Source organism: Lepidochelys olivacea, assembly GCF_965140295.1.
Source record: "Lepidochelys olivacea isolate rLepOli2 genome assembly, chromosome: 2".
In the NCBI taxonomy this organism is placed as follows: Eukaryota; Metazoa; Chordata; order Testudines; family Cheloniidae; genus Lepidochelys; species Lepidochelys olivacea.
In genome coordinates this window covers 106,883,491-106,908,978 of record NC_140412.1, presented here as the reverse complement: position 1 = coordinate 106,908,978, position 25,488 = coordinate 106,883,491, and the positions used below count along the sequence as shown (strand labels likewise).

The window sequence follows — 25,488 nt, the reverse complement described above, 5'->3', positions numbered from 1 at the left end:
GCATATATATATGTATTCCAAAGAGGATGATTACTGTTTAAAATTCTCCAATACTTTGCTACTGGCTTGTACCACACAAAAAAAATGTATCATAGTGTCATAACTTCTGACCCCTCCCCCACATATACACCCACCAATGGTTGCAGACCTAACCCACAAACAACGAGGTCATATGCTGTTGCTTAAGTATGTTGTTTAATTGTGTATGGATACACACTCAGCATTAACCTACCCCTTCAAAACCACAATACTCATGAGTCGAACACATAATACAATTAACAATAAGAGCAGGATTTTAACTTACCAGAGTCACTGAGTTCTACATAAAAGCATTAGGAACAATCACCAGTGGAGTCCAACCTTGAGCTCCTTGCCCTTCTCTTCCCCTTGAAGCCAGACATCCTGCTTCCTTAACAGATCGCCCCTGAGACTCTCAACAGGCAAGTGCTATCTAGCTGCTGCTAGCCCTTTGCAACCGCCTACCATCCATCTATCAGACATACCTTTATAGCACAACTTCAGCTGTAGTGAAGTCAACACCAAGTATCAATGTAACATTCTAGGCACGTAGCATACTTTCTTTCAGATAAATAACATACTATCCTGGCTCTGTGAATGGGGTACTCCTATCTGAGCTGTGTAGAGTGGATGGGACGAAAATGGATGTGTGGATTGTTGTCCTAAGTTGGAGTCTCCCACTTGTCTCAGGCGGTTGAATACAGGAAGTACAATGGGATTTCTGGTCCCCGGCAGAAGGGGAGGGTGGATGGGGTAGATTGTATTTCGGACTCAAGATTGGTGGTTTCTGGACTGCACTTGGAAAATTAGACGCAGGGTTGTGGGATAAGGAGCAAAGTTGAGGAACTTTCTTTCCATGGAGGATAAAGCAGCAAGACAGCAGATGATCTGGTACAGCAGAGCCACTCAGTGCAACGCAGTTGGCAGAAGATCACTGCAGTGCCAGTCTATCCAGCCCAGAGAGCATTACCCTAAACATGAGGGTTGCACGTGTGGTGTAGAGAGTCCTACACCAAGTCCTTATCCCTGCTGCTGACATAGAAGTTGCAGCCAAGGTGCTGCTATGGTGATCCTTGGATATGGTTTAGTCCTTTGGGGCACTAAGCATGCTGTATAAGGCTGCTGGAAGGCAAGGAGCAAAATAGGGTGCAAAGACGAGCTTAGTTACCTATGCACCCCCTTCGTACCGGCTCTGGCTGCAGCATGCCTGGACCACCACATCTGACCGAAGCTGCTGGTATGTCTGGGTAATAAGTGGGTGAGCTGGAGAGCAGTGGGTGCTGATTGGAGAGCTTGTTGGCTGTATTAGAAATGTCCATGATGTAAGATAGAGGGTATTCGGGGGATGCTAGTGTACAGGAGGAATTTGGGAAGGTGTACGATGACAGAGTTAAAGGTGTTTGTACACGTGCACATATTTAAGTGATGATATCAACTAGGGGTGCTGCACTTTTCCTCAAACAGCGAAATAGGTCTGCTGGAACCAGCCTCCCTCATAAGTTGCCTGGATTGATGCTAGGTTGATGTTGTTTTGGCTCCCTTCATGCTGCTTTTTGTGTGGCTGAGTTATTTAGCCTTCTGACTTCCATGGATAGAGGTTTTTAATTGGTTTGCAATTCTAAAGCTGGATGGATGGACCGTGACAGTTAGTATTCCCCGTCTTTTTTTTTTTTCCAAATCAACCCCAATTTCCTTTCTGCTGCTTATGTCTTCTTTTTAGCTACATCCTGTTTGTTAGCATGGCAGAGGGAGGAGTGAAGGAGAACACCATAGATCCTGGGGGATCTGCTACTGAAAACAGGCATATACCCAGACTCAACAAAAGAACATTTAAACATTTAAAGGGTATACATAAAAAGCCTTCCACTAAGTCTAGCTTTCACCGAACTTCTCTCAGCAGCTACTACAACTTCTCTCTGCAAAGATACAAAACGGAGGTTAACAAAATTCAACTGCGTCACTGAGGAGACTTTGCTAACATGGCTATGCCAGGAGTGCCAGGGAGAGGGGATCCCTCTCCCCAACCAATATAGATATGCCCAGCAAAAGCCCTAGCACAGACATAGTTGTACCAACAAAGTCCTTTTGCTGGTATTGCATATTTACTCAGGGAACTAATATAAGCTATACTGGCAAAAGCACTCTTGCTAAAAGCTGCATCTCTGCTACAAGGGTTAGCCAGTATGCCTATGACAGCAAACCCTTTCTAGTGTAGACAAGACCTGAAAAAGAAAAGGGAACCATTTGCTTGTAGACCAGCCTTCTCTAATCCACACCATGAAAGCCAGGAATGGTGCTTGTTTCATAAGGTGTTTGTCATTTGAAAAATGGCCCCTTCTCTTAGATTGGAAGCAGTTCAGATTCCAGCTGCTTTTTCCTAAAGGCTGTTTGGTGAGTAAAATCAACCAACATTTGGGTAGGGATCACTGCAGAGATGAGCAATCATCTCCTCAAATGATTACTGACAATGAGGAAAATGGGCAGGACCCCAAAGTCCCAGAGTCCATTTATATAAACAGCCACTGGACCAACCTCAACGTACAGAGTAAAGGCAAATGAATAAACAAACATCGTGTCACACAGAAGCAGGCATACTGCTGTAACTAGGAGTGCAGGGGCTGCTGCAACACCCCGTGGCTTGAAATGGTTTCCATCATATCCAGGGTTTACAGTTTGTTTCAATGGCTCTCAGCACCCCCACTATACAAATTGTTTCAGCACCTCTGGATGCAGGCAGAGACTTTGTCTCCCTCCAAAGGCCCATATCGTCATGCAGAGAGGAGTGGGGCATATGAAGGCCCTCCAAGATTATCAGGGCAAGGACTGGGCCTCGTGTATGGATAGTGCTACTGGAAACAAGTACTAAAATAGAAGACTGCATATAAACTGACCACAGTCATTTTCCCAGGAGCCAATTTTACAGTATGTCATGAGCATCAGCATTGCTTATAACAGGCTGTTGGAGTGTAGTCTAGTGGTTAAAACACATGATTGAGTCAAGTCTGCAGCTGACTTAGGCAAGTTGCTAAGAGCAAATTTGGGGGGGTTTTAAGTAGATTCCTTTTCAGTTGCCCAAATTTAGACAGCTGTGGCCTCTTTGCCTCATTTTAACCATCTATAAAATGGGGTTAATATTGGCCCAGGGGGTGACTTAATGGGGAAGCTTGATTAGCTTCTGTAAAGCACTTTGGGATCTGCAGGGGAATGGTGCTATGCTAAGTAATTTATGCAAATGACACTGACAAGTGTTGGCAAGAAACAAGCTGGCAGGCAAGAGTGGTGTTCATTTCTCTCACCTTTCCTTGAGATTTCACAGTGATGACGGAGCTCCCAAACCTTGATCTTTCCTGTAAAATGAGATAGCTCATTATGCTCTGAGAACATTAATTAAAGAATGTTTAAAATTGTTTTTTTTTGCTCTCAGCCATTGATTTTCCAGTTACTCACTTCAGGAGAAATTAGAACATATTGTGCCTGAAACAAAAGAAAGAAAGGGAGAAGCTGTTAGCAGAACCACCTTCTTAGAGTGTATTTCACTTGCAGACTAAAGGCCCCATGCATTAAAACTGCCTTACTCCCACATTGCAGAATTTTGTGCATGGTTGCTCATGAACCCAAAAAGGGGCCAAATTACCTAGATTTAAGAACCTGAGCAAGTTGTTGTGTGATGAAGACAACAAGATGGAGTTTTTACTGAAACTTGACTCCAGATACCGACTATTATTTTCTTTTCAGTGGATGTAATTAATTAGTTGTCATCATGTTGTTGCCTGGTTTTACTGGTAAGTTTTCTTACCCAGTCCTCAGGACAAGGAGAAATCCATGATTTGCAGTTGTCTGTCACATTACCCGAGGTGGTCTGGTTTCCATTGTAGATGTACACACGTCCAGCCTCCCCTCCAAACAGTACAGACGTGATGTCTTCAGTTCGCAGAGGAGATGTCACAATAATTTCATCTGTGAATGATCAGAAAGACGATATATGATGTCAAGATGAAATAGTTCTAGATCAAAACACAAGAGCTGGTATTTACACTGGTCTGTATACAGTCTGTATACAGTCATACAGTGAACATTAATGACTAACTGTCCATGGCGTAAGGATAAAGTTAAGAAGTTTTCTTGACTTATGACTGAATTGTTTGATTTCTGCTGTCAAGCATCTTGTGATGTTTACGTCCGTCTATAAAGCGGGATGTGTTTTGAGTTTATATGACAATGTAGGAGGCAAGTCTACTCTTGCTCAAAGTAAAAAACTCTTCACCCACACCATCTAAATCCCCTTTGTTTTACCTAGTCCATCATTGTCCAGGTCACTTAAGTGTACATCTCCTCCAAAGCGAGAGAACCTCCTGTCCCCACTGAAAGTGCTGAGCAAAGAAGGTTTGGCACCATCTGTCAAGTCATACATCAGAACAGTTCCAGCTTGGTGCAGTACTGAGGATATAAATGCAATCCTAGACGTGCTGTCTGAAAGAAGCCAGGGTGACAGAATTAGACCCCCAGATGTGTGCACTCACAGGAATAGGCTTAGTACATGTAGTGTACTAACAGTAGGTAATACTGGCATTATCAAAGATCTGAACAAAACGAAAACATACTGACTTTACAAAAACCATCAAATACTTTATTAATTCTACTCCAGTTACAATGTTTGTTCTACATTGAAAAAAAATCAGTCTTCAAGAACACGTGTCAAGTGTGTGCTCCTAAGTTATATAGTGAGTCTTGACCATTTATTTACGCTGTCATTGGTGCCAGGGAATTTATGGCCTAATAATGAATCAGTTACATAAATAATGTGTTGAGAATGCACTTAACAAAAGACTGTTCCATACAAAAATCTTGCCCTAAACAAATCCGAGGCTCTAGCAAATGGGGCTGTGCAAAGTATACTGTGCACTTTCGGATATCCATAGGGAGAGCATCATATATAGCACTCATAAATTCAAGGTAGCTATTAAGTCCATTTTCTAGCTTGCTGCAATTAGCTTAGTCTACCATTCACTTGAGACATAGGTAGTACATAGCTAAAGTGTTTCGGTTTCCAGAACAACATACCAGAGGTAGGTGCGCCCACCACCAACACTTCTCTTGGAATTCCAGCCACAGACAGGAAGCCTCTGGCCAGCGACGAACCCAGTTTGCCCCTCTCCTGTTGATTGTTAAACATGTCAGTTGCACAGAATACCATTTGGCTTCACATAGTTCACACCTGTAAATTCCCAGCATACTAAAGAAAAGGTCCTACCATGTCTCCAGGTACGGAAAACCAGCTTTGTGTGCTTGGTGGGTTATATCCGTACACCTTTCCAACACTCTGTTTGGTATCCAATGAGATGTAACAACCTAGACTGGAACACACAGTACAGTTATTTTCAGTCAAAGTAATAACTTGAAATGTATTTTGTACATACATACAGCATTGCTTGTACGCAGAATATTGTTTTCTTTCATTGTGTGCAAAATGCTGATCTGGTAATTATTCTCATTCTTGTTTCTAATTAGAATTACAGTAGAACCTCGGAGTTATGAACACCTCAGGAATGGAGGTTGTTCTCAATTCTGAACAAAACGTTATGGTTGTTCTTTCAAAAGTTTACAACTGAACATTGACTTAATGCAGCTTTGAAACTTTACTATGCAGAAGAAAATGCTGCTTTCCCTTTATTTTATTAGTAGTTTATGTTTAACATAGCACTGTACTGTATTTGCTGTCCCCCATTTTGGGGTGAGGTCTCTGCTGCTGCCTGATTGTGTACTTCCAGTTCCAAATGAGATGTGTGGTTGACTGGTCCATTCATAACTCTGGTGTTCGTAACTCTGAGGTTCTATTGTAAGATCTTTCAGAAAAGAGACCTTGTCCACCTTTATATTTGTACATCACTTAGCACAACGGGGCCCCATCATGAGGCTTGTAGGTATCATTCAGTATAGTTAATTACCATTGTAGGATTGTTTAGAACTGCCTCTCTGCTGGCATTTTTAAAAATTATAAAATTTGAAGAATTTGTTTTTGAAGAAGACCATCTTCTTTGAAAAAAGCGTTAAGAAGGAGAAGGTAGGTAAAAATTTGAATTTACTAATATGAAGTTTCCTCTAAGTATGACATATTATTGTCCCCAAAGAGTGGAGTTCCACAGGTAAACTTACTGAAACAATATTACTCTACTGTAGATCTTAAAGACTATAGGGGAAAAAAACACAGGTTGTGAAAGGAACTGTGTTACGATCATGTACAACTCCCAAATAAAAGAGAAACACACCCAGTACAGCTCTTCCAGGTAGGGCTGCCAATCAGCAGTAAGGTTTTGTTCTTCAACTGGTGACTAACAAGTGAATATCCAAACCAGGCATAGTTCTTTTCCCCCTTCACCATCCAGTTGGCATCCTCTACTGACAGTAGCCCTGACAGATAGGATCAAACAAGACAAAGGTTAAGTCGGGATGTTCACCAAAGCTAAAACATTGATTATCAGTTTCTGAAATCTACCACGTTTCAATCTAGCAATAGACACTTCTGTTTTGATTGGGTTACTCTTCCCATGGTATGGTACCAGTTATCACTAATTTCATAATACACTGTGGTGGCAAAGCAGTACTCAGCCGCTGTGTTTGGTGGTGAAATCTTGGCTCTAAGTCACCCAAACACAACCTATGGGATGCTTTCAACTTCTAAAGGCAGGAATATAGGAGATACCAAACCAGTTTGAATGGAACTGAAATGTCTTCTCTAGAACAGAGATAAAACTGAAACCATTTATCTGAATCCAAAGTTCAAATAAATTAGATCTTAATTCAAGTCACTCCTGGGTTTTGGTTTTACGCAGACTTCAGCTGACAAAGATTTGTGAATTCAAAAGCATCGCCCAGTTGCTTCCATCCTTATTTGAAATAGATATGCGTCAAAATTAGTACAAATTTAGCTGAAAGCCTTCCCCATCTACAAACCCTGGTTTTGAAAACAATAGGACTCTGATCTAAATTTGATTATGCAAAAACCAAACCTCAGCTGGTGAAGTTTTGCATCCCTACATATTCATGCTGACCTTCTCCAGCTCTAGGTTTCAACCTCTTTTTCTAGCTCACCTCTTCCCATCCCACAATAATCCAGTTTGACCCTTACCATGTAGTTACAGTGCTCACTTGCAGCATTCCCCTTTTGCCACATGAAGGAGCTCTTAGCATGGCACGAATGAATAATCTTGTGATACTCTCAGGCCCTTGCCAATTTGAGAGAAAAATCCAGGTAGACCCCTCCTGATGCAAGGGGCTACCATTACTACCTAGCAGCACTCATTGATAAGCATTCCTTCCACGCTGCTAACCATTCATTTCTGTCTCACAGCCAAGTTCTGTACTTTTCTGCAAGCACTAAACAGCTCTTGCTGTTGACTTTAATAGCACTACTACTCATCTGAGTAAAGTTATACACGTGCTCAAGTGTTTGCAGATCCAGGGCCTAAATTCTGAGGAGACTGTTTTCCCCTACCCCCATTCTTATGATGTGCACTTCTATTTGCCTTGGGAACTACGTGCACTAACCTTGGAATTAATACTCATACAATTAGGCTGAGGTATGTGCAAAATTACTTACTTAACATACAAAGCACTTACAATATTATTGCAATAGGCTGACTTTTGTTAATCATCAAATACTCAGAAATAAATTAATTTTAAATTTTCTTCAGTGGGGACAGTAGAAATCCAGGTAAGGCAATGTAAATACTAGAAGCCTATTTTTATGTATTTATTTCTTTACTTCCAGAGTGCACATAAACCTTTCAAGACTCTGCGACAATAATAGGTTGCTCGGGTTTCAATAACAAAGGATTCAAATTAAAACACAAGTGTCAAAACCACAAATATAGCCATATAAAATATGGACATGTCAATTTACTCAGTAAATATTACCTTTGTCACTCCTGTTGAAGTGAGAATAAAATGCAAGTACAAATCCTCTCTGCTCCCCACCGCCAGGTGCAAAAGGAGAACCGGCAACCAGATCAGACTTTCCGTCCCCATCAATATCAGCAGCCAGCAGTGACCAGCCAAGGTTACAGAACGTGTGCTGCAAGAGACAATACCTCAATCAAAACTTTAAAGTGGAAAGCAGCATTGTAATTGTCTACTTGCTTTATGTTACTTTATATCTCTTCTAAAGAGTTAATTTTGAATACTCCTGATCAATCACCCTCCCATCTTGTAACCAAGTTGTTTGGGGGTTGTTTTGGGGTTTTGTTTTTTTTAAAATTGGAGAATAGGGAGTCCACTTAGCCCTCCTCCTTGCTATCCTGCAGTACATACACTCAAATAGACATGACCATTCGACAAAGAGACAAGGCAGAAGTACAATGAGGCATTTCTTTTTATCTGTGGCCTCTGACAAATGTACAAATATATATTCCCTTGCAATTACAGGGCCTGATTTTGACATCCTTTCTCATAGTGAGTAGTAAGAGGCTAGCAATGCCTGAGATCCTTAAAGGTATTTCGGCACCTAACTCCCACTGATTTCAATAGAAGTTAGGTGTCTAAATATCTTTGAGGATCTGGGCCAACATCTCTACAGTATCCCCAGTAATGAAGGCTTTAGAGTAGCAGTGTGGGCAAACTGTTTCCCCCCCACTCTGCCTCCTCCTGCCATTTGACTTCAGAGATGCTGTCCTGAAGCATGTGGTAGTAAAATTGAACCTCTGGTCCTGGGCAATTGAAGGTCTGCAGAATGTAGACAGTTTATCTTAACAGCAGCCTTATGAAAAAGGCTCTAAACAGCAGTTATTGCACCTGAATTTCCTTGTCATATGAACTGTCATGTTTCCTTTCTACTGCCGCTGCTAACCTTGTGGTCCCTGTGTAACTAAAAATTAGTTTGCTTGTCTCATATGCATCCCCCAGACAACAGCCTGAAGGGATGGAACAATACTGAATAAAATGTGATCTGCCCCCCTCCTTCAGTCCCCAGTTCTGCAGTTTTGGATTGTCCTTCTTACTAGTAAATGTACCTGGCAAATTATGGTAATGTTTGGCCAAGGTGACAGGCCTCTTCCTGTAGTGCCCAGATATACGTACACAGCACCCTAAACAGAGGGGGGGAAAAATCCTTTGAGAATGTATACACCAGTGCCAAATATGGACTTAATAGTACAAGTTAGAGAAACGACTAACTCTGTGAAGACCATTAGTTAGGCTGCATTTTTCTTACCATCAGAGCCCACAAGGTATTGTGCATCTTCCACCCCAAATCTAAGAATTAAATGTGATGACCAAATCATCCATCTAGAGTTTGCGGGGGGGGGGGGGAGAATCAACATGCTCGTTTCAACAAATAAGGGAGTTTTCATTATGTTACTTGATAAGGACAATAGGTAATATCATTAAATATAAATAAAACATTCACGCAGCTTGCAGTGTAGTTCACAATAACTTAAGGCAGTGGTACAGTCTGTAGGCAACAAGAGATGTGTAGTATCAAATTTTCCAAATGTGGAGGCCTAATGTAAGCACTTAAATCCATATTTAGGCAGGTAAATAAGCACCACCTGATTTTCCAGTAGTGCTCAGCAGCTGGAACACCAATTGACTTAAATGGGGGCTGCTCGGGGCATTTCTGAAAAATCAGACCACTTATTTAGGCACCCAAATATGGATCTACGTGCCTAAGTTGAGGCAGTCAAGTCTGAAAATTTGGGCAGTAGTTTGTATCAGGCAATGTGATAAAACAATACTGGCAACCAAGCCATATGTAAACATAACAGCCATTATCCCACTGCAAGATGACACCAACTGGAAGAATATAGAAAAGATCTGATGCAGTATGTCAGCTCTATGAGTGGTGGGTGAAAATGGCCTCTGCAGCCAGCTGTAAGTATAAGTATTGACTGAGGCTGTAACGCAAGTAGAGAATCAACAGTGTTAGGGCCTGTAATGTAAACAGCTTAGCATAACTCAGGGGTTATGGCACACGTGCCAAAGGCGGCACGCAAGCTGATTTTCAGTGGCACTCACACTGCCCGGGTCCTGGCCACCAGTCCGGGGGGGGCTCTGCATTTTAATTTAATTTTAAATGAAGCTTCTTAAACATTTTTAAAACTTTATTTACTTTACATACTACAATAGTTTTGTTATATATTATACACTTATAGAGAGAGACCTTCTAAAAAGGTTAAAATGTATAACTGGCACGCAAAACCTTAAATTAGAGTGAATAAATGAAGACTCAGCCCACCACTTCTGAAAGGTTACCGACCCCTGACATAACTAATCAAGGCCTATGGTTTTGCTTGACATAAATAACTGACAGGCAAGTCAGTTATTTTATAGCAGTAAATAAAAGTAAGTCAGTTGGCTTGTGTGAAGTGAGAAACCACATAAGTTACTGATATTCTAAGAAGGTATGTTTAAGCAATATGCATAATATGTTTAACTGAAACTCTCAAGGTCTGACAGCAGTAATATTATGGCAACCAGTTGACGTAAATGCTCATGAATATGATGTACCCAGTTAATTAACCTATATCACCTGGGAACTCCAACATAAGTAGGGCGTGGAAGTTCAGATAAGGAAAAGGGGCTGAACGCCTTATGAATATTTCTCCTGGGGGAATTCTGCACTCATGGGGCAGAGGGCAGAATTCATATAGCCCACATTTTTCTGTCTCCCATCGACATATCATAGTGTGAACCTCGCGGAAACTAGCTCTAAGTATGTCAACCTCAGCTACGTCAACACGGCTGGCCTTACCATGAGGCGAACTGAGGCAGCGCCTCAGGTGCCAGACTGTGGGAGGGCACCACTAGGACCCAGAGTGTAGAAAATTTTGTTTGCTGCTGGGGCATATGTATTCTCTCTGCTCTAGATGCACAGAGATGGTGGAGTGCTGTGCTGGAGGAAGAAGGGCACAAGAGACATAACAGGCAGGCAAGAGAAAAGGTGAGAGTGAATAACAGAAAGCAGCAGGAGCTGCAGGGAGAGAGAGGAGAAGGAGCCTCTTATGTACCTCTCTAGTACCCCCAGGAATCTGGACTGATTAACACCAGCTTCTCAGGGAGCTTCCTGTTTCCTGCTGCTTCCCTGAACCCACTTGAGGAGAACAGGCAGTCAACTGAAGTAGTAGGAGCCAGTTAGGCCCTTGAAACCGCTGATATCTTCCCTCACTCAGGTCCTGCTACCAGCCTGCTTATTTGTCCCCTTCAATTGAGTGCTGAGAGCCACTATAGCTGGCACAGAACAGCAGTTACGAGTGAAAGAAGAAAACGCCCCTCTGGGGCAGCATTCAGAAAAAGAAAGCAAGCAAAGGAAGCTTTTCTATCTAAGCAGGAAGGAGCTCTCCTGAGATACACAGACATAAATGTTCATGGTGAGCCTTCCGGCCCCAGTGAGGATGTGAGTGGTGAGGAGATGCCTGATCTTCCAGTTAGTCAGAGTGCAGGTGACCTGGCAGCTACTGCAGCATCCATATCTCCATCTCAAATGGATGTAAACATGCACATTCCTGAAGAAAAGTGTAGATCAGAGAAGAGTGTGGTGGAGGCGCAAGAAACAGCTGCTGCTGAGTTTAGTTCCTTAAGTCTAGATGATCCAGGACTGTGGACCCACTTGAGCAATAGCCTGAGGGACTTCCTTGTACTGCATGGGCCACAGCAAGCGAAAAATTTCATGTTCCCCAAAGACAATGAAAATAGAAGTTTCCATCCAACACATTATTGGCGTGAAATCCCCAATGGTGACAAAGCGGAGAGGCCATGGCTTATGTACGCAAAAACCCAGAATGCTGCATACTGTTGTTGCTGCAAACTCTTCCATTCTAATGTTCCAACCACATTGGGTTCTACCGGAATGAAGGACTGGAAAAATCTGTCGAGAAATCTGACATGCCATGAGAAGGCAGCAAATCACCAGAGAGCATTCCATAGGTGAAAAGAGCTTGAGATGAGACTAAGGTTAAAGGCCACCATAGATGATCAGCATCAAGAGAAGATTGCATCAGAGTCTCTTTACTGGCAAAATGTTCTGAAAAGGCTCATTGCCATTGTGAGAATGCTTGCTACCCAAAACCTAGCACTGCGTGGCACTTCAGATCAGCTGTATGTGCCAAACAATGGAAACTTCTTTAAAATTGTGGAGTTGATGGCTGAGTTTGATATTGTACTCAGGAGCAGCTAAGAAGAGTCACCACCGAAGAAATGTACATACACCACTATCTTGGAAAAACAATTCAAAATGAGATCATACAGTTACTGGCAACAAAAGTCAAACAGAAGATTGTGGCAGATCTGAAGTCAGCAAGATATTACTCTGTTATTCTGGACTGCACACCTGACCAAGGCCAGCTCCAGGCACCAGCAAACCAAGCAGGTGCCTGGGGCAGCAAATGTAAAGGGACGGAAGGACGTTGGGCTCTGGGGCGGCAGTCCGCCCTCGGTGGTGGCGGCAATTTGGCAGCCGCTCCATCGCAGCGTGTTTCACGCTCGGCAGCAATTCGGCACCGGGGACACGACTCTTCCTCGGTCACCATCAACAATTCGGTGGCCGCATGACCACTCCGCCTCCGTGTTCGGCGGGCAGGATTCCGCCTCCCCATTCAGCAGCAAGTTTTGGGTTTTTTTGCCGCTTGGGGTGGCAAAAACGCTGGAGCCGGCCCTGCACCAGACATCAGCCATATGGAACAAATGACTTTAATGGTGTGTTTTGTAACAACAGAACGTAGTGAAAATGTCCCTGCAATGGTGACTGTCAGACAGCATTTTCTAGAATTTATTAACATTAATGATACTACAGGAGCTGGTATGACAAAAGCTGGAAGATACGGGAATTGCGATAGCTGACATCAGAGGTCAGGGCTACGATAATGGTGCCAACATGAGAGGAAAGAACAGAGGAGCACAGACATGGATCCGAGAGTTAAACCCTCGAGCTTTTTTTGTCCCATGCAGTTCTCATTCATTGAACTTGGTGGTCAGTGATGCAACATCAGCTTCTAGTGAGGCTGCTGAATTTTTTAATGTAATTCAAAGCAATCTATGTACTTATCTCTGCATCAACTCATCGATTGCAAATTTTGAAGCAACATCTAGGAACATCTTCTCTGACACTGAAACCACTGAGTGCCACACGATGGGAAAGTCGAGGGAGGCGACAAAGCCTATCAAACACCAAATTGATAGATGATGCCATAGTTGCCATTATGAAGTATAATGCTACGACAGGAACTGTTCATGGGAGAACAGTGGCAGAGGAAAATGGAATCACCAGAAACATACATAACTTCAAATTTCTGTGTGGCTTAGTGTTGTGGCATGACATACTCTTTGAAATAAATGTTGTAAGCAAGAGACTCCAAGGTGTTGACCTTGATATATCTGGAGCAATGGAACAACTGGACAAAGCAAAGTCATACCTACAGTCTTACCAGTCAGATGAGGGATTTCAAAACGTTCTGAAGAGTGCACAAAAGTTGGCAGAGGAACATCACACTGAAGCTATTTTCCCACCCATTCAAGAACACAAGAGTCATCGAAGAAGACGACATTTTGATTACGAGGCACGGGATAATCCCATAAGAGACCCCAAACAACAATTCAAAGTTGAATTCTTTAACCAGGTGCTAGATTGTGCAATACAGTCAGTTGAAGAACGTTTCATGCAGCTCAAGGAGCACAGCAGTATATTTGGGATGTTGTATGATATTCCAAAACTCCTCACTATACCTGAAGAACACCTACACCAGCAATGCAGGGCACTAGAGACAGTGTTGACACATGATGACATGCGCAACATTGATGAGAGTGATTTAGATGATGAACTGAAAGCCCTTTCAAAATACATTTCAGCAGGATCTACTCCAAAGGAAGCAGTTCAAATCTTTGCAACCCAGAAGGCATGGAAAGCACCACTTTGATTATTCAAACAGATAAAAATGCCAGTGTTTACTATGCAGACAAGAGAAGCTAACTTTCTAATGCCTGAACAGCAAATTTAAGTGTTACTTAAAATTTTTGAACAAGGCATTTTAAAAGTTGTTAGTTCTCCTTTATTGGGGTAGGTAGCAGAGCAGTACCATGAGAGGAGTAGAACGGGAAGAAGGCAGAATTAAGATCTTTCAGAGTTTTGGCCCAAGCCAGGGGACATGGGGGCATCATTTGAGCTCCCTGCCTCAGGTGCCAAAATGTTGTGGGCCAGCCCTGGGCTTAGCGTTGTTGTTTTTTTGTTAACGAATGGTTGTGAGAATGTTGTGGGAAAGCCTTGGCGAAGTGGTGGGCTTAGGGTTAGTGCTTGTTCTATTTCTTCTGACAGTGAGTTCCGTACTCTTGGGCCTTTTAACAGAGGCTACACATAACTGTTGATAGTGGTGGGAGGGGGCACAATTTAAAGGTTCTGGTGTGAACCCTGTCAGCAGAGTTGATGCGGGAGGGTGGGGCTGGGGGTGGGGGCACAAGCCGCATGACCTCACAATCACTCTCTGCGCCTTCTTCAGTGCAATCCCTCCCCCACTTTCAGCAGGTAGCTTGGGCTGTCCGGAGTGGGCTGAGCCCATGCACCCTGTCTGTGCTCCTCAGCTCCCACTGCCAATGGCATGTGCAGGAAGCCACTCTACCAGGCTGCTGCTGCTGTCTGTGTGGAAGGGCAGGTGATGGCAGGAGTCGCCTCCAGCCCAGGATGGCATCACTGGGCACTGGCAGGGAAGGGAAGGAGCCAGGCTGCACTGGACACCCCTCACCACTCTCTCCCTGGGCTGGGGTTTGGTGTCACCTCCTCCTCCTCCCCTCTGCCAGATCCCAACCACCCCTGCAGTTTCCTGAGGGCTCCACAGTGCACAATGCCTCCTTCACCCCCTCCTGCCTGCGCTGCAACCAGGGTACAGAAAGCAGCTGGCTTATATCGGTGGCCAGCAGCAGCCTCAGCGTTCACAAAACAAGATCCAGATTGGGAACCGCCAGCAAGCTGCCAGCTACCTTATTGACCCTGAATAATGTGAGAGGGTCTCTCTTTAATGCTGTTATTTGGAACATAAACAAACCAGATGTTGTTTTAAATAAAAGGCTCTTACAGTGTAAGTGAGATGCTGTGATCCTACAGAAGGTGCTCCCACCGCCACATCTGGTACTCCATCCTCATTGAAGTCCAGTACTGCTATGGCAGAACCGAACCTGCCTGAAGGCTGAGAAGACACATGTCACACTCATGCAGCTACGTAACATTTAAGAACAATAAAACAAAATCTTGGCATCTGCCTCCTCGAGAATTTTCTGTACAACAAACATCCTATGAAACAGCTGGAAATTCAGAACTGAGCAAAAAAAATCCCCCCCACAATCTCACAGTTCTTAGATTGTCAGTATTATTTACTCTTAAAAGAGCAGCTGAATAAACAGATTGTCCTGTACAGTACCAATATCTGAAGTGAGTACATGTGGGAGTGGTTTGTTTTGTTTTGACAGAGAGGGGGAGTTTAAAAAAAACCCAAAAACATAACATGTTTGGTCTCAGCTCATTAATCTCATTAGGACACTGTTGTGCTACATCCTTTTCTCAGGTTTTGCTTATCATTTAGGTGATGCTTAGGATACCCACTGTTACTATCATTGTGTCTGTGAACCAATAACATTTATGTTAAAAAAAAAAGAGCAGAAGACACTTCACGACTTAAACACATTTGCTTTAGAAACTATTGTACTTAAAGTATGTGTGTGTGTCTTTCTGCTTCTTAGTAAGATGCTTACAACAAAACATGATCTTTATATTACTCAATATATCATCATCTAGTACTACTGTTCAATTTCAAGCCAAAGTCACTCACCACACTCTGTCACATCACAGCATAGCATTTCACAGAAACCATTTGCATGGTTAGTAAACTGCCCTATTAATGAGCCTAATAGAAACTGAATAATTTCATCATCTGGACCCATGGAAAAAAACCCTTGAGGAATTCCACCATGATTTCAACAATTTCCATCCCACCATCAACCTCAGCCTGGACCAGTCCACACAAGAGATGCACTTCCTGGACACTACGGTGCTAATAAGCGATGGTCACATAAACACCACCCTATACCGGAAACTTACTGACCGCTATGCCTACCTACATGCCTCCAGCTTTCATCCAGACCACACCACACGATCCATTGTCTACAGCCAAGCTCTACAATACAACCGCATTTGCTCCAATCCCTCAGACAGAGACAAACACCTACAAGATTTCTATCAAGCATTCTTACAACTACAGTACCCACCTGCTGAAGTGAAGAAACAGATTGACAGAGCCAGAAGAGTACCCAGAAGTCACCTACTACGGGACAGGCCCAACAAAGAAAATAACAGAATGCCACTAGCCATCACCTTCAGCCCCAAGCTAAAACCTCTCCAACGCATCATCAAGGATCTACAACCTATCCTGAAGGACGACTCATCACTCTCACAGATCTTGGGAGACAGGCCAGTCCTTGCTTATAGACAGCCCCCCAATCTGAACTAAATACGCACCAGCAACCACACACCACACAACAGAACCACTAACCCAGGAACCTATCCTTGCAACAAAACCCGTTGCCAACTCTGTCCACATATCTATTCGGGGACACCATCATAGGACCTAATCACATCAGCCACACTATCAGAGGCTCGTTCACCTGCACATCCACCAATGTGATATATGCCATCATGTGCCAGCAATGCCCCTCTGCCATGTACATTGGTCAAACTGGACAGTCTCTACGTAAAAGAATAAATGGACACAAATCAGATGTCAAGAATTATAACATTCATAAACCAGTCGGAGAACACTTCAGTCTCTTTGGTCACTCAATTACAGACCTAAAAGTGGCAATTCTTCAACAAAAAAACTACAAAAACAGACTCCAACAAGAGAGTGCTGAATTGGAATTAATTTGCAAACTGGATACAATTTAACTTAGGCTTCACTAGAGACTGGGAGTGGATGGGTCATTACACAAAGTAAAACTATTTCCCCATGTTTATTTCCCACCTCCACCCCTCACTGTTCCTCAGACGTTCTTGTCAACTGCTGGATATGGCCCACCTTGATTATAACTACAAAAGGTCTGTCCCCCCAGCCCTGCTCTCCTGCTGGTAATAGCTCACCTTACCTGATCACTCTCATAGATACTAAGGTCAGAAGGGACTATTATGATCATCTAGTCCAACCTTCTGCACAACGCAGACCACAGAATCTCACCCACCCACTCCTGCGAAAAACCTCTCACCTATGTCTGAGCTATTGAAGTCCTCAAATCATGGTTTAAAGACTTCAAGGAGCAGAGAATCCTCCAGCAAGTGACCCGTGCCCCATGCTACAGAGGAAGGCGAAAAACCTCCAGGGCCTCTTCCAATCTGTCCTGGAGGAAAATTCCTTCCAGACCCCAAATATGGCTACCAGCTAAACCCTGAGCATATAGGCAAGATTCACCAGCCAGATACCCAGGAAAGAATTTTCTGTAGTAACTCAGATCCCACTCCATCTAACATCCCATCACAGGCCATTGGGCCTATTTACCATGAATATTTAAAGATCAATAAATTACCAAAATCATGTTATCCCATCATACCATCTCCTCCATAAACTTATTGAGTTTAATCTTAAAGCCAGATAGGTCTTTTGCCCCCACTGCTTCCCTTGGAAGGCTATTCCAAAACTTCACTCCTCTGATGGTTAGAAACCTTTGTCTAATTTCAAGTCTAAACCTCCCAATGACCAGTTTATATCCATTTGTTCTTGTGTCCACATTGGTACTAAGCTTAAATAATTCCTCTCCCTCTCCGGTATTTATCCCTCTGATATATTTATAGAGAGCAATCATATCTCCCCTCAACCTTCTTTTAGTTAGGCTAAACAAGCCAAGCTCCTTGAGTCTCCTTTCATAAGACAGGTTTTCCATTCCTCGGATCATCCTAGTAGCCCTTCTCTGTACCTGTTCCAGTTTGAATTCATCCTTCTTAAAAATAGGAGACCAGAACTGCACACAGTATTCCAGGTGAGGTCTCACCAGTGCCTTGTATAACAGTACTAAAACCTCCTTATTTCTACTGGAAATACCTCGCCTGATGCATCCCAAGACCGCATTAGCTTTTTTCATGGCCATATCACATTGCCAGCTCATAGTCATCCTATGATCAACCAATACTCCAAGGTCCTTCTCCTCCTCCGTTACTTCTAATTGATTCATCCCCAGCTTATAACTAAAATTTTTGTTATTAATCCCTAAATGCATAACCTTACACTTCTATTAAATTTCATCCTATTACTATTACTCCAGTTTACAAGGTCATCCAAATCTTCCTGTATGATTTCTCGGTCCTTCTCTAAATTGGCAATACCCCCTTACAGTGTGTATGGTAACACCCATTGTTTCATATTCTCTGTGTATATAAATCTCCCCACTGTATTTTCCACTGAATGCATCCGATGAAGTGAGCTGTAGCTCACAAAAGCTTATGCTCAAATAAATTTGTTAGTCTCTAAGGTGCCACAAGTCCTCCTTTTCTTTTTGCGGATACAGGCTAACACGGCTGCTACTCTGAAACCTGAGTAATTTATGTGGCTTCCTGTTCTGTTTTGTACCTGGAGGAGCTGTGAATCCACAAAGAGCACCTCCAATAGGTAGGTTGGAGATTCCTAAACATGTATAGCACAATGTGCACCGCATCCTCCCCAAGCCAAGTGGAAATAGGTACTGAGCTCTCAAGACTCAAATTCATAAGTTGCGGGGTTCCCAGCTCCTCCAAGCAATGCCTAAGCAGTATTATAGCTACTATAGTCAGAGGCACTATAAAACAAGTAAGATAAATAGCCCTCGTGTATTCAAAAAGAAGCAAAAGGCAGTTTTCAGCCCAACCATGTAGTGGCCTGGTAGCTAAGTATAGATCCCATGGCATGGATAGACACCACCTCGGTGTCAGTTAAGGGTCCCAGTTTGTTTTAGTGTTAATTTGCCTGGTGGAGAGAAGAATAAATAGAACATCTTTAATTCAGCCACAAGGACCTTTTATAATAACAGGGATTGTTTTTCTTTAAATGCACATAACATCCTGATTTACAGGAGAGACATTTCAGAAACGATGACAGCTCTTTGTGAGAAAAAAATTAACAGCACCACTGATCAGTCAAGGGAAGGATAAAGGGCACTAACCTTTTAATAAAAAAATAAAGGCAAATTGTTTTAAATGACAAATATCTGACTTGATTCCCCACCTGACAGCCCTCCAGCACTTGATCCGCTTCCTTGTCTAGATCCATGTTTACTGGAGGCAAACCTGACCGATTACTGTAAACTATGTACACCCGTCCTATCTGAACATGGCCCAATCTGCTGTATCCTGGTGCTCCAACCACGAGATCCTCATAACCATCTTTGTTTAAGTCACCTGAGGTCATTGCCCTGTACATCAAAGGAGAAAACAAAAAGCATAGCATCAATTACCACATTGGTTCAGCAAATGTAAACATTCACATTTCAAAGCTAACTGGTCACTTTCACCATCTCGTAGTCCTACGAGTCTGTAAAGCCATTTTCCAAGTGATTTAAACTTATTGAATCTCAGACCTATTCTGTTGAACTAAACTGACTAGAGCCTCTGAGGTGCAGCTTCTATTAACACGGCTGTGAGCTGCATGGATTGCCATCAGAAAGTGTTCTTATTTACTGAATTGTAGCATTTGGCAGCCACCAAGCAGTGTCTAAGACAGAAACAAAGAAGCATGACAGAGTGCTGCTCACATTCGCTATGATTTGTGCCTCAATTTCTGATCTGTTCATTAGACTTGGTTTGGTGAGCCTCAGTTACTTGATGGAGCTCACAGAGGTTGACAGAGAAAGAACAAACTAGCATTTATTTAGTAAATTAATTTAATACTGGTGAAGGGTGCAAGATTAACAGCCCTGGAGACTGAAGTCTCCAGTTTTTATCCCAGAGCAGATACAGCAAGACTAGCAGCAATGCAAGCTTCCTCCATCTCTCTTCCCCATTGCATGTCTGTCATAATCAGGATGGATCCTCTTCTGGAGAGGAGAGAGGGTAGGTATCATTCTCCATGCTGATTCAGTCCTTGGTTTCTCTACTAAAAATGCTACCAAGAATAGTGTCAACTGAGATAACCCATTCATGTCACACAGGCTATTAAATGGTCATCAGATGGTGATGGTCATCATGTTGTTCAGATCCAGACCCAAATCTGGATCCAAGCTTTCCCAAAGTTTGTACATAATCAGATTTTGAGTTTTGGTCTTGTTCATTAGATAGGGGCTAGCTACAAAGTTTTGATATAGATCTGAACATTCCCAAGCACTGGGGTTATCTGGAACCAGGGTTTTGCTTTGGATCAAACTTTGATCATGACTTTCAACCAATATGGATGTGGTCAGCAGTAAACCAGTGCCCCAAAGTCAAAAAGGCTCCACATCTCAATACCTCATAGCAATGCCAAGCTAAAGTAAGTTGTTCTGCAGCTGCCAGCATTTGCATCCTGGTTAATATGGCCCATAACTGTATCTTTAAAATCTCTTCAAGGAATAAAGACTTAATACTTTTGTTGCTGCTTAAAATATTCACAAATGAAGAGAGAGGGAAAGGAGAAAGGAGAGAGAAATCTGCACCAACCATCCAAGCCTGGCATAGGATGATTTCAGGAAGTATGAGGCTGTGGGCTTGGAGACGTGGTTAGAGGATTGCTGATGCATGACTGCAAATGCTCTCCTGACATTCTTTGCAAAAGCACCATTAATAAAGTGGAGGGACTTCTGAAAGAAAAGTAAAAATTTAAGAAATATGGGAATAATAATACAACATCCACAAACATCCACAGTGTATTTTCATTACCAATAGGAACTCTGAACAAATAAGGACCTGATCCAAGCCCCATGTAGGTCAGTGGGAGTCTTTACATTGATCTCAGTTACTCCTGGGGGAATTCTGTGCCAAAAAATTAAAAATTCTGCACACACTATTTTAAAATTCTGCATATTTTATTTGTCAAAATAACACAATATAATCACTCTGGTTTCAGTTATTTCAGTAATTTATTTAAACTACAATACAACAGATGGAGAATGGAAGTGAGGAACATTGGAGGAAATACCCAAAACCCCTTGCCTAATAGTAAGGTAGCTAGGTTTGATCCTTTATTTCTAGTTATTAGTCAGCAAATATACGCAGCCATGCGCTCGGGGTTACATTATAGGTAACTGAAGAGCAAGTGAGGGCTGTGGAATCAAACTCACAATTTATATTGGCTACTGACCATTTCCAGAAAGGTCAGTAGCAAACAGTTCATGGAGCACATTTTGACAGGAAATTTTTTCAGTGCAAAAATGTAGACCTGTTTTAATCACTAAAGCACCATAAGCATTTATACAGCCATTCTGTCCTTTATACCACTCTGGCAAAGTAAAGGAGCCTTAAAACTTTTACACCTGTTTTATATTCGTGAGGGGAATTCATAAAGGCAATGGGACAATTCACTAAGCAGGCAGGCTGCTACATTCTGCTCTGCCTGAGGGGACAGAGCCTTCCCCATGCCTACTTCCTCAGAAACACCCCGAAGCCCTGTCCCTACATGCTGAGCACGCTGCAATAAAGAGTGAGAAGGATAGAGTGTGTGTCTCTCTCTCTTTTCCTCTCACATGCATGACTGCCAAGCGCCTTCCTCTCCCCGCCCCCAGAGGTGATTTATGTCTCAGCCAGCTGCTCTGGGCGCCTGAACCAACCTGCCTGCACTGCTGGGGAGGGGCATGTGACTGCTCTTGCAGCTTCCCTTTGCTTCCCCATCAGAAGTCATTTTTCTGTGGGGAAGCAAAGAAATGTGCCAGGGACATGAATTCTGCACACGCACAGTGTCACAAAATTCACCCAGAAGTATGACTTAGTGGACTTTGGATCAGGCCCTTAGTGCTGCTTCAGAAAGAGGCAGAACCCTAAGAAATCCAAAGCACAACTAGGAAAGAATTCACAACAGCACTAAGAGTAGGATTCCTTCTTGACCCGTGCGGGCAACCAGCTGCTGCTATGAAGCATGAATATTAAAGACATACTGTAATATCATTATATACAACAACATAACCACTGTTCCAATGTGTAAAATGCTACCATCCCCATCTGGAGACTCTCTTCCCTCCTGCAATGTACCAGACTGAAGAACTAAAACAATTGATAGCAGATCCAAATTTTGCATGGCCCATCTATCTCCCCCTGCACTATTGATCTAAACAGACTTACTGTTGCCCAGGATTGCATATTGAAATAAACTCCTTTCTCCGTATAATTTATATTCTTTTCAGTTGTTTGTGTGAGTGAAGAAGTCACACTCTTGTGCTGTTCCTTTTTGGACTGTATAATTCTGTTGAGATAAAGAGGCAGTAATAATTAGAAATGTTGCTGAAGGGACAATTAACAAGATAAACCCATTAAATGCAATGTAATGACTGGACTGAAGATTTTATGCCATGATTATAGAATGAGAAAAGCTGAAGATCATGCCATATGCCATTCAGGTGGCCGTTTACCCAATATTTATAGTAAAAAGATCTTAGAACCAGGTTCACTACTGAGTTACATCAGTTTAACTCTATTGATGTTAGTAGAACGATGCCAGTTAACACCAGCTGAGAATCTAGTCTTTGGATATTACCTATTACATCAGCATCATTAGGTGTTTTCCCCTCATCATCAGTATTATTTTTACTGGTTCACTATAAATGTGTAAGAACAACATTCAAACCATGTTGTCTACAAATGGATTTGAATTGAGATATTGTACACTAGTCACTTGAACCTGGGTATTGAAATTCTTTTCTTTTAAAGCCAGAAGCATGCAAATTCTTTTATGAGTTATTAGTGATCTTGATAGCAGTAATACACAGACAAGCAAATAAATGATTTGTGAAAGTTATTACTAGAGTATATTTCTAAAATACTCTACTTGCCTTTCCTCAGGCTAGTAAATCCATTGCCATACACACATTAGACCAAATCCTGCTCCAATTTATACTCTGTTGAAGTCATTTGAGTTGCAAGGAATGCAAGTTAGGGTTACAGAAGATTTAATTGTCTCCCCTGACTAACACTGGAAGCAGACAGGGGGAAATAAAATAAAATAAAAAGCTAATCTCTTCTAACTTGAAATCCAAAATAACAAAGTGGTAAGATAAAGGTAGCGCAGCTCTCACACCTCCAGGCTTCCCCAAAATGTGAGATTTATACCCATATCTACCTGTCAAGCAAAAATCCCCAGTCTTTTTCAGTTTGTGCATGGGGCATTAGTTGTTTGTTTACTAGTGAGGGTGAAGAGGTTTAGGTACAAATGGGAAACACAGCCCTCAGAGGAAACTCCTACTCCTCTGCCATCTTGCTTTCTCTCTTTCTCTCGCTACTTCTATTTGCTGATTCTCTTCTCCATCTCTATCAATTTGCTTTTTCTCTCTCACCCCCCCTACATGTTAGCTCTCTGTGACCCATTTCTCTATGCTGCCCCGCCCCACTCCATTGCCTCGGTACCAGTTAGATGCAAACTGAACTGAATTACATACGAAAGCTTCAGATATACAGGCTGAGAAAACTCTGAATCTTTTTGTTATCTAAACTAAATATGTTATTTATCCTGAATGTAATTCCCAGGATTAATTATGAATTCTTGGAATAAAAATATACCCCTTAGAGTGTAGATTTTAGTGGAATGATCTGAATTCTTATGATCAAAGTTTGACTAACTCCCGTGTCTCTGATGTTCTTAGGTTTGACTCATTGCAGTTTCAGTTCAATGAGAATTCACCAGTAGTACAGAGGCCATACACAACACAAGCAGGAAGTTAGCTGTGGAATGGATGTGCAGGTGACTACACACCCTGTGTCCTACAGAGCTGGACTCCATATGCACGTAGACCAACATAGTAGGGCTTTTTGATGTTAGCTGTGTGAGAGACAGGTGTATTGCCAGTGAGCCACCAGACCTCATGCGTGGGTGTGCAGATGTTGCACTCCTACTCCAATCCAGGTGCTGGAACAGCAGTCCCGAGAGGCAGAGTGCTTACTCCATACCCTATCCACTGGCAACAAGATGAAGCCCTTCCCATCTCTTACAAAGTTTCCCTATACAAAGCAAATTTATTTGGGTTGGGGAGGGCCTAAGTTTCACCCAAAGGAAAGATCAAACAAGTATCTCTCTTCATACATGAAGAAATTTCTCCCCTAGAGTAGAGTTTTTCCAAAAAGGAGAAGTGAGGGACCTTGATAGGTTACCCATGTAACTGGATTTCCACACAAATGGACGTATCTTCTTTCAGAGGTAAATCTTTGCAGCTTTCAGGATTATACTTACATGTTGCTGTTCTTGTGCTCCCCATTGCACTCTATAAATAGAGGGTTCTCAGGTATGAAGCAGCCACTGAAGAAATATTGAAAACACACAGTTTTTTATATATTCTAATGGAAGTTAAACTAAATAGAACTTTCATCCATAGAGATTCCTCCTCTGGGAAGTGAGGTCATCTCCCTCAATAGCCCCTGCTTATTCAAAATTAGGGCATTGTTATATTCCTTAGAAATTCCTTTTGTATTTTTTTAAGTTGTTGATGAATTATTTAGAATCCATAAGAATTCATGTGTGATTATGTAACAACTTAACAACTTTGGCACTAATAACCGGCTAATCCTAGTAAGGTAAAGTGTTTTTAATTAAAGTGACATTTTTCAAGCATGTAACACAACAGATTATAGGATTTGCTTTTTCCAATTTTTCATGCAGTAACATTATTCATCTAGACAAACAGTATAATTGTCTGAGATCTGCTCTCCACAGGAAGGATTGTGAACCTATCTGGGCAAAGGTGAAATATTTGTGTAAGTGGTATTATAGTGATAAAGTTTTCGATGAAAATAATACCAGCTAAATACGAGCCTGAACTTGCAACTCTTAGACAATTAGGGTTCATTTTAACTCTCTCTGAACTCAACGAGAATCTTCTGATTTCACTGGGAGTTGGATTGGGCCCTAAGTCTCATTGAATTCTAATTAAGTAAGTTCTTCAGTTTTAGGCTCCAATTCTGGAACTGGGCCTGCTTCCTTGAGAACAAGTAAACAGACTTCATAACTTGAATACAGCAAAGGTAAATTATCTGACTTTACTGTAGTCTCATAAGAGGTGCATCCTAACACATAAAACAACATCTCACCTGGTCCCATTTTCTAACATGTGGCTTGCTAGCTGAAAAATATTATTTGACCAGAATGCCATGTCATCCAGTCCTCCAAGGAAATACTCATGGAACCTCTCCACCAAAAATGGAGATTTGCTAGCATACGATGGGAAAAGCTATGAAACAAAACACAGTATAATTAGTGAAATGGTTCAGTGTATCTTAACATTAATAGGTACCTAGTTGTTAACAAGAAAAAAAAATAAGTTACCTTGGCAACAGCAAGCATTTCTCCATGCCTGCAAAAATAAATAATCTTCAGA

At 42.2% G+C, this 25,488-nt stretch overlaps 1 protein-coding gene across 1 annotated transcript in view; it reads right to left on the bottom strand.

Annotated features, from left to right (window-relative positions):
- Positions 1–176: 176 nt before the first annotated feature.
- GPLD1 (glycosylphosphatidylinositol specific phospholipase D1) overlaps positions 177–25,488 on the bottom strand; it is a 40,909-nt gene continuing 15,597 nt past the window's right edge. Inside the window, 17 exon segments of the mRNA XM_084618516.1 lie at positions 177–1,934; positions 3,315–3,365; positions 3,466–3,492; positions 3,815–3,975; positions 4,312–4,488; positions 5,080–5,173; positions 5,270–5,372; positions 6,285–6,426; positions 7,933–8,089; positions 9,024–9,098; positions 15,069–15,179; positions 19,230–19,416; positions 20,636–20,775; positions 22,250–22,370; positions 24,348–24,413; positions 25,202–25,341; positions 25,437–25,464. Coding sequence (XP_084474642.1) covers positions 1,857–1,934; positions 3,315–3,365; positions 3,466–3,492; positions 3,815–3,975; positions 4,312–4,488; positions 5,080–5,173; positions 5,270–5,372; positions 6,285–6,426; positions 7,933–8,089; positions 9,024–9,098; positions 15,069–15,179; positions 19,230–19,416; positions 20,636–20,775; positions 22,250–22,370; positions 24,348–24,413; positions 25,202–25,341; positions 25,437–25,464 — 1,858 coding nt within the window. The 3' untranslated portion in view covers positions 177–1,856.